The 10171-nt window shown below is 38.3% G+C and overlaps 1 protein-coding gene across 1 annotated transcript; it reads left to right on the forward strand.

The window, feature by feature from the left end:
• The first annotated feature begins 346 nt into the window (after positions 1-346).
• On the forward strand, positions 347-9979 carry LOC107563543 (double zinc ribbon and ankyrin repeat-containing protein 1-like). The gene is made up of 20 exons (XM_016248445.1): positions 347-396; positions 948-1077; positions 1165-1228; positions 2055-2158; positions 2268-2353; positions 2418-2535; positions 2630-2743; positions 2829-2921; positions 3015-3137; positions 4519-4674; positions 4751-4973; positions 5049-5152; positions 5832-5915; positions 6277-6367; positions 6695-6780; positions 6883-6966; positions 7425-7552; positions 7637-7711; positions 7787-7922; positions 9819-9979. Exons 1-20 carry the CDS (start codon positions 347-349, stop codon positions 9852-9854), a joined length of 2085 nt encoding a protein of 694 aa, XP_016103931.1. The 3' UTR covers positions 9855-9979.
• The last annotated feature ends 192 nt before the right edge of the window (positions 9980-10171 follow it).

Genomic DNA, 10171 nt, shown 5'->3' on the forward strand with positions numbered 1-10171 from the left:
ATTGTAGTCTACTCTACCAGGATCAGGAAACAGTCCTTCATAAAATGTGCTGCACACATCTGAATATTTGGGTTGAACTGTTCTGGAACAGTGTTGTAAATACAACTTAACCACTGATTTCTAGTTGTGTCATCTTTTGGAAGCCCAAACAAAGTAGTTTCGCATTCACAACTAAATACACAGCGGGCTTGAGTGAGGAGACAAAGGAGCATCCGGCGGGCTTGCGGCAACCACATGTTACAACCCCGGGCTGGACTCCGCTTCGTCCGCGGTGAAAGCCGGTCCAGCGATCCACAGCGCGAAGTTGATGTATTCCCTCAGCAACCAGCACGGATCAGCTCCAGGCATGACGAAGCGGATATCGTCGGATATCGAGGACTTTGTCCTCGAAACAAAGTAGTTTCGCTTTCACAATGAAACACACAGCGCCTTCACAACATGGCGGCAGCAGCAACAACTACAGCGAGAATAAAAGTTACGCCTTCTTTCTCTGCGTGAACATTTGGGCGGCGTTATGCAAATCTTCCCACATCGTGACGTAGACATGTGGGGGCATGTTAGAACGAGCGGTTTTAGGTAGGCGTGGTTGACTCTTAACTTTTATAAAGAATATCTCTTTGGATTTGAGACTTTATTCTTTGCAACTTTACAGATCTTCTTTATGCACTAAGAGCTTGTAACACTTCAAAGAGAAAGGAAAAATGTAAATTGCATCATATGACCCCTTTAAAGCCCATACATTATTTTAGATATACTCGAAATATTCAGAAAAAAAATCACAGAATTCTCATTATATATCCATTAGTAGACAAATTAAATAAACTAGTGAGAGCGTAAAAAGAAAAGTTAATTTCTAAAAGTCAATAGTGCCTGTAGTTGAAGAAACACCAAATGACAAATTTGAATATAAACTGACCTAAATAAAGACCATTTGTAATGTAATGCAGCGATGGCCGTCAGAGTGCAGTCGTCACCAAGGTTTTCATAGTGGCGCCGTCTCCTTCAGATGAGCAGGATCTGACTCCAGGCCATGAGGATGACAATTTGATGAATGGCAGACCAATCAATGGCAAGGATGTCAGTTTGAACCCATTCTGGTTTTAACATAATAATACTGCATGTATTTAAGAATATGTTTTATAAATTTTACTTTATGTTGAACAGGATTCATTAATGAATTTGAAGGGGAGTGAAAATGGAGCTGGCGTTTCCTCTATTAAAAGTTTAGGTAAATCATTTGGTTCTAGTTTGTGTGCATTTGTCTCACACACACACACACACACACACACACACACACACACGTCTGGTTTGCTATCCTTGTAGGGACTCTCCATAGACGTAATGCTTTTTCTACTGTACAAACCGTATTTTCTATCGCCCTACACCAACCCTACACCTAAACCTACCCCTTACAAGAAACTTAATTATGTGTTTTGTTAGCTTGTTTACCTGTGGGGACCTCAATTTAGATCCGTGACACGAGTCCCCATGAGTCTCACACACACACACACACACACACATATATACATACATACACATACAAAATGTAAAAAAAATTAACAAAACTATTTTGCATAAGTTCAATTTTTTATCATGATCATTTCCTTCTTCATTACTATAACGTAAAATAAATTTTCATTAAGGCAAAGTAAAAATAATCTTGTTCTTATTACTGTAAAAATTTTATTAGTCAGGATAACTTAAATTCAGTGCAACAAATATTACCATGATACATATTTAAAATCCTACTTTACATTTAATATTCATAAAAATATATAAATATTTATTCATTACTATGTATTCATTAATATTTAAAAAATAATGTTCTTTTTTTCATGCATTCTGGTGATTAGAATGATATTTTTCACATTTCAGTAGGTTATTAGGGGAATGGAATTTTAATGTGCCTTGTCATGAATGGACAAAAATAGTATCATAATGCAAATAAATAAATAAATATGCCTAATTTTCTTTTTGCAATATATATATATATATATATATATATATATATATATTTGACTATCTTGTGGCAAATTTGCTCTCTTTTACATCAGATAATCCCAGTAGTGAATCTTGCAGAGCTTTGAAAGGCCCTCGGTTTCTTTCACAACGTCTCGGCCCCGGTTCATCTGCACGGCTGACGGTGCAAAACACGCAAGTAACGGTTTACAACATGCATAAAAACCCTTTCAAACAACCCTCACTATGATGGTGATCACTGTTATCTATTATACATCCTGTTTAACTTTTTTTCTCACTCCCACCAGAACCGGAGCGCAGATGGAGAAAGCCTCTTAAAAAACTTGACGAGCACTCAGATATCACGGGTCCAGAGAGAGACCGATTTCCTTAGGTGAGGTATATACGTTTATATTCATTATTTCAATATATTTAGATTAATATTCATCTTTCTGAAGATGTCCAAAGTGCCTGAGTCATCGCCCTTCGGATCCTTTCGCCCGGTTCTGCCTGCACTGTGGAGTACCAGTGCCTCCAATACCTGGTCAAAGACTGCCCCCTACTGAAGGAGGACAGGTACAACATATTTGGCTACTACAAAATTCAGTGATAGTCAGATAATAAGTGATCATTTCACAATAATATGAGTATTTGCTGTGATTTTTCATAGATGGGTCTATGTGTGCATTGTAAAACCATGGTGCCGCTCAATACAGCCACATGTGTGGTGTGCGAGTCTCCACTGACTCAACAACTACAGCCGCAGGCTAGTCTGAGACTACAGGTAAATTCTCACCTGTAGTAGATCACTCCTACTAGTACATGTACTTATTCGATCAATCAAGTATATTATATCCATATTATTCTAGGATAAGCTCATCTGTCACTCTTGTGGGACGGGAAACCCTGCTCATATCACACACTGTGTCACTTGTGAATCCCAGCTGCTTCAGCAAACCACAGTAAGAGCCCCGTTTCTCAGTATTGTCTTCCTTAGCCAGTCATTATTAGGATTGGGATAGGACACTATTATAACGGTTTTTATCATTCCACAGCCGGTTTTGAGCGGACAGAGAGCTGCACCTGTACCCAGCTCACAAGGCAAAATGGTCTCCTGCTCCAAGTGCAATAGAGTCAACCACTCGGATGCTCGATTCTGCGACTGGTGTGGGGCAAAGGTGACAAACCAGAACTGTTGAAGACTATTTCAGTCCATTTGTGTTGGTTTTGCATAAGTTAGTGGTCATCTATATATGAAGAGTTCATTTGCAAAAACTGATAAACTGAGCTGATTGCCGTGCATTATTCTCCACATATAGCGCGATCTGGACCCTAAACACGTTTAGTCAAAAAAGCCGGTTTTGTCCACTTTCAAGGCTACTTTCACTTTGAAAAGACGTGCTAGCTGAGAGGAGTTTCACCAAAGCTGACTCAAAGTGATCGAGGATGGATAATTTCGACGAACTTGATGAACCTGTGATATCTTCTTCAGGGCGAAAAAGGTAAATAAAAGCTGAAACGTTTTCACGGAACCTTGTAAAAGCAGCGCGGTACAATGGTGAGGGAAAAACTCTGTGTATTGCGTGTAATCACATCCATACAGTCTATGATCACAACAACAACAACGTTTGTCAGGCATCTACATTGTCATCTGAGGAGATTACAAAGATTAAACGAGTGTTTTTTAAAACTCTAAAACATGAAATGTGGAGTTATCTGCTTTTGCTATAAAACAAACTTTTAATATGTGAAAAAAAACATACTTTCAATGAACTTTAATTTAGTAAATTACCTGTATTTGTTTAAGTTATTATTACTTAATCAAAACAACCCAACTGCAGTTTGATTGATATTACTTGGAATGCGGAATAAAAAAATAAGTTCATCGGTTTTTGCAAATGAACTCTTCATATGTAAATGTCATCTACATGCACGTGTGCTCAACTGTTTGACAAAACAACATTTTAGCACATTTAATGCATTTAAATAGTACATTCTCTTCAAGGAAAATTGAACACAAGTTTTGATGACTCATCTTGTTCATAGGGGCATGTGCAATTTTTGTCCAATCAAATGCTCTGTAGAATGAGAATGCCCCTCCCCTTCATTACCATCTTTCTATTGGTAGCATTTAGCGGTTAGAATATCATATAGCATAGCATATCTATGGCAGGATCCATTATCATGTCAGAAAGATCATATTTATGAGTTGAACGCACTACAAAATTGTAATTACAAGTAGGAAACTGGGTTTCCGAGTTGGGGGCGTGTCCATAAAACATGTCACACATAATGGATACAGCATCTGTATTTATGGAACATTTGTTGAAATTAATAGAATTGTTTTTTTTATTTTTTTTTATTTTACGATCACAATCTTGCTTCCAACAAAAGTGGTTTGATGGCTGTTGTTGTAATCACGACTTCCCAACTCGTAAATACGAACTTACCCAGAAGAACTTGAACCGACTAGACCTTTTGATATGTACCACCTCAACGTATAATTGGCAGTGTTTGTGTGAACTCGAATGCCGTGTGATTTTGTGTTTATATTTGCAGCCCGGCCACAAAGCCAGCTCTGTGACTTGTTCTCAGTGTGGAGCTAGCAGCCATCCTTATGCTAATTACTGTGGTGGCTGTGGTGTCTTCCTGGACGGCCCACCCAGGACGCCCTCACATGTAAACCAGGGACAGGATGCACAGGAAGCTGATCAGGTACAGTACACGGCCTGTTTGGTGCTCATTAAAAGCGTGCAGTATTATATTGTCCTCATCGCTCTCTCTCATATAGTCTTCAGCCACCTGGCAAGCAGTTCCTGCACCTGAATCAACAACTGTGCCGCCAGCTGCAGGTTTGCGCATGTGCGCAGATGCCCAGACGCAGACGGTGGGTCTGTTTTTCCCGTCCAGCTCTGAGCTGAAAAAACAGAGCCAACAGAGGGAGGCGGAGCTTAGCAGGCAGGAGCAGATGAGTGACAGGAAGCCCCTCCTCACTGCCGTTAGTCCAGGCCGAGGTAGACTACTGTATAAGTCTACTAAATAAGTATGACTTCTATAGCATATGTTTATGTGGTGTGTGTATGATTCAGGATACTGGAGGAAGCAGCTGGATCACATTTGCGCTCATCTGCGCAGTTACACTCAGAATAATACTGAGTTCAGAGCTCTGATAGGAGAACCTCGGCTGGGCAGAGTAAGACCACTTTCCAGACCACTAAAAATTATAATTATAAATATTTTTATATTGTTATATATTATATCATATATTATTATTTATTATTGTTGTTGTTATTATTATATACTTTTATTTAGAATCCATTATTATTATTAATTTATTGATTTACTTTTACTATTATTGTTATTTTATTACATACTTTTGTTTTATTCCTGTATTATCATTTTTAAATTATTTTATTAGTTTACTATTATTGTTTTTATTATATACATTTACTTTCATTCCATTATTATTATTATTATTATTATTATTAATTTATTTTACTGTTATTGTTATTTTTATTATATACTTTTTATATTAACCATTTTAAATAATAATTAGTTTACTATTATCATTTAATGAAATAATTTACAAGAGTAATCAAAATACTTATTAATAATAATATTACCATTCATTTATTTATCTTACTACTTTAATTGATACATTTATTGTTTATTTATTAACAGTAAATGATCAAAGTCAATTTTAAAATTATTTTATTAATTTACTATTATTGTTTTTATTATATAAATTTACTTTCATTCCATTATTATTATTATTATTAATTTATTTTACTATTATTTTTATTTTTAATTATATACTTTTTTTATCTGTATTATTATTATTAACATTTTGTGTTTGTCAATCTGCTCTCTAGATGATATCTGCTGTCATTCAGGAGGATAGCTATGAAGTCAGTCTGCGCATCAACTTCATCTCTGCCTCGCCGGAGGGATCCAGGGTCAGAAACACTCCTTAGAGCTTTTATTTTGAGTCTAAAGAGAGCAGGGTTGCCAGGTTTTCACAACAAAACCCGCCCAATTGCTACTCAAAACTAGCCCAATCTATTTGGGGGGTTCCACCGATGCAAATCGCATTCTGGGGGGGTAAAATACACATTTTTGGTGGGGCTCCCCTGGTAAAATTTGCATTCTAGGGGCTAAATATCACGTTACTGGGGTCGCTTCAACCCGCGGACATGAGGCAACAGTGTTAAAGTAGCCCAATCCTGCGGAAAAAACGCGGACCTGGCAACACTGAAGGAGAGTCTCTTGAGCATTGCATGTTTTTCAGTGTGTAAGATCATATACGTCTTCTTCCAGTCGTCTCCTGCAGGCCAGCAGAGCAGATCTGTGGCATCAGAGATTCAGAACCTCAGTGCTGTGACAGAAGGCAGAAATTCAGCCAGCCTGGGTACTAACACATGTTTGCTTTTCTGTCAAGATGGGGCCTTTCCATTAACTTCTACTAATTTAGTATGTTTAAATTATTGTGATTTTTTTATTAAAAATATGAAACATTTAAAAAAAAAATTAGTTCATTATTAATCATTTAATTAAATAATTTACAATAGTAATAAAATATTAAGCATCAAAGTATTTATTATTAATAATATTACCATTCATTTATTTCTCTTACTACTGTAATTAATGATACATTTATGATTGATTTATTAACAGTAAATTATCAAAGTGATGTTTATGACTGTGTGTTTTCCTGTGTCATATGTTGTTTGTACAGACAGTAACATTAATACAGAAGTATCGTCAGTCAACAGAAAGAAGCAGAAAAAGATCTGGAGCTCAGACACGACAGAAAAGCAGCCGGTCAGTATCACACACACACACACACAGACACACTGATATAATAACTGTTTCTATTTGTAAGACAAAGAAACATTTCAAAAGGATGGTTAATGTCTTTCTCAGGAGTCCAAAGACAGCCTGCTCCTTAAGGAGGTGGGGCCTGAGGGGCGGGGCCAGATCTCAGCGGTGCAGCAGCTATTGGATGAGGTGAGGCTAAAGAACCAATCACAGCGCCAAAAACTCCACAGCATCTTAAAGGGGACCTTCTCTTTTTTTAGTGTGTAATATAGGTATTTGTGCATGTAATCGATCTGCACAAAGTTACAAAACACAAGTCCACGCCAACATTTTTAAGGTGTTTTTTTTAACCCTTTAAGGTCCTTTTTTTTGTGCGTGTGTTCTTTGGCAAATTTTCGTCATTGAAATATAGTAATTTCAGTTGGAATCCATGTGATTTTGCACAAGATTTCACAACAAATTCAAGTTGGTCACGTAGGTCTTCGCCATGTTGAAACAGACTGCTTCGTACAATGCTAGACCTTTTTTATCTGAAATTTTGCCAAAATTTCGCTAATGCGACCGCACCTTTATATTTACTTGGGATCTTTTGTGTAGCTGTATATATTTCTAGAAGGTGTGTTTAAAATGTTGGCGTATCTCTGCAGGGTGCTGACCCAGCATGTTTGGGAAGTGATGGGCGTCCCGCTCTGGTCGCTGCCGCGCTAAACGGGCATCATGATGTCATTCCTGTGCTGGTGCAGAGAGAAGCTGATGTTAACCAGGCTTCTGGACCGTGAGTTCGAAACAAGTTTCTTTTGATATGTCTAGTAATAATCTGAGCCAAATGAATACTTTTGATCATCTGCGGTGGCCACAGGTTGAATAATACGGCACTGCATGAGGCAGCAGCTCTGGGAAACCAAGGTCTGCGGAGCGTTGAGATACTCCTGGGGTGAGTTTCACAAACATTAATGATGATAAAATGACAAAGGTGTGTATTTAAAAAAAAAATCTCATGCTTGTGCAGGTGTAATGCAAGTATCAGAAAGCAGAACAATCGGGGCCAGACGGCGTATGATATTGCCGTGGCCACCGGGAGCAGTTCTGCGGTCTCTCTGATGGCAGCTCACATGGGACAGGAACTGCTACAGCGCCACACCAAGGCCAGGAGCCCATCTGGGGGGGGTAAAATACACATTTTTGGTGGGGCTCCCCTGGTAAAATTTGCATTCTAGGGGCTAAATATCACGTTACTGGGGTCGCTTCAACCCGCGGACATGAGGCAACAGTGTTAAAGTAGCCCAATCCTGCGGAAAAAACGCGGACCTGGCAACACTGAAGGAGAGTCTCTTGAGCATTGCATGTTTTTCAGTGTGTAAGATCATATACGTCTTCTTCCAGTCGTCTCCTGCAGGCCAGCAGAGCAGATCTGTGGCATCAGAGATTCAGAACCTCAGTGCTGTGACAGAAGGCAGAAATTCAGCCAGCCTGGGTACTAACACATGTTTGCTTTTCTGTCAAGATGGGGCCTTTCCATTAACTTCTACTAATTTAGTATGTTTAAATTATTGTGATTTTTTTATTAAAAATATGAAACATTTAAAAAAAAAATTAGTTCATTATTAATCATTTAATTAAATAATTTACAATAGTAATAAAATATTAAGCATCAAAGTATTTATTATTAATAATATTACCATTCATTTATTTCTCTTACTACTGTAATTAATGATACATTTATGATTGATTTATTAACAGTAAATTATCAAAGTGATGTTTATGACTGTGTGTTTTCCTGTGTCATATGTTGTTTGTACAGACAGTAACATTAATACAGAAGTATCGTCAGTCAACAGAAAGAAGCAGAAAAAGATCTGGAGCTCAGACACGACAGAAAAGCAGCCGGTCAGTATCACACACACACACACACACACACACACACAGACACACTGATATAATAACTGTTTCTATTTGTAAGACAAAGAAACATTTCAAAAGGATGGTTAATGTCTTTCTCAGGAGTCCAAAGACAGCCTGCTCCTTAAGGAGGTGGGGCCTGAGGGGCGGGGCCAGATCTCAGCGGTGCAGCAGCTATTGGATGAGGTGAGGCTAAAGAACCAATCACAGCGCCAAAAACTCCACAGCATCTTAAAGGGGACCTTCTCTTTTTTTAGTGTGTAATATAGGTATTTGTGCATGTAATCGATCTGCACAAAGTTACAAAACACAAGTCCACGCCAACATTTTTAAGGTGTTTTTTTTAACCCTTTAAGGTCCTTTTTTTTGTGCGTGTGTTCTTTGGCAAATTTTCGTCATTGAAATATAGTAATTTCAGTTGGAATCCATGTGATTTTGCACAAGATTTCACAACAAATTCAAGTTGGTCACGTAGGTCTTCGCCATGTTGAAACAGACTGCTTCGTACAATGCTAGACCTTTTTTATCTGAAATTTTGCCAAAATTTCGCTAATGCGACCGCACCTTTATATTTACTTGGGATCTTTTGTGTAGCTGTATATATTTCTAGAAGGTGTGTTTAAAATGTTGGCGTATCTCTGCAGGGTGCTGACCCAGCATGTTTGGGAAGTGATGGGCGTCCCGCTCTGGTCGCTGCCGCGCTAAACGGGCATCATGATGTCATTCCTGTGCTGGTGCAGAGAGAAGCTGATGTTAACCAGGCTTCTGGACCGTGAGTTCGAAACAAGTTTCTTTTGATATGTCTAGTAATAATCTGAGCCAAATGAATACTTTTGATCATCTGCGGTGGCCACAGGTTGAATAATACGGCACTGCATGAGGCAGCAGCTCTGGGAAACCAAGGTCTGCGGAGCGTTGAGATACTCCTGGGGTGAGTTTCACAAACATTAATGATGATAAAATGACAAAGGTGTGTATTTAAAAAAAAAATCTCATGCTTGTGCAGGTGTAATGCAAGTATCAGAAAGCAGAACAATCGGGGCCAGACGGCGTATGATATTGCCGTGGCCACCGGGAGCAGTTCTGCGGTCTCTCTGATGGCAGCTCACATGGGACAGGAACTGCTACAGCGCCACACCAAGGCCAGGAGCCCATCTGGACTGGATACGTTCTCTTGAGACAATCCACTTCTCAACCAAACCAAATCTCATCAGTGTCACTACATATAATACTTGAAGATTTGTTTAGGCCCTCCATCTCACCAGCAAAACTGACATATTCAAGTGAAATGATTGCTTATTAAAGGGAGTTAAATGAGTAAAAGTGGGATTTCCTGATTGTCACAGTGTACAAGAAATTATATTTGTGGTGTGGACTCTACTATTCTTTTACATTTAGAACTATTTTTAAAAATCTTTATTCATATTGCTATAGTTATGAACATGTGTCTTTAATGTGTACTAACTTTTTTAATTAGTACCAAACTTCTGAATGC

This window comes from Sinocyclocheilus grahami, unplaced genomic scaffold (genome assembly GCF_001515645.1).
Source record: "Sinocyclocheilus grahami isolate Dianchi unplaced genomic scaffold, SAMN03320097.WGS_v1.1 scaffold878.1, whole genome shotgun sequence".
In the NCBI taxonomy this organism is placed as follows: domain Eukaryota; kingdom Metazoa; phylum Chordata; class Actinopteri; order Cypriniformes; family Cyprinidae; genus Sinocyclocheilus; species Sinocyclocheilus grahami.

Excerpts from the sequence above, each read along its gene's own strand:
- LOC107563543 (XM_016248445.1), top strand. The coding sequence starts at position 347 with ATGACGAAGCGGATATCGTCGGATATCGAGGACTTTGTCCTCGAAACA. Across the intron at positions 397-947 it reads GACTTTGTCCTCGAAACAAA|CGATGGCCGTCAGAGTGCAG; the intron begins GTAGTTTCGCTT and ends AATGTAATGCAG. Across the intron at positions 3,138-4,518 it reads GCGACTGGTGTGGGGCAAAG|CCCGGCCACAAAGCCAGCTC; the intron begins GTGACAAACCAG and ends TTATATTTGCAG.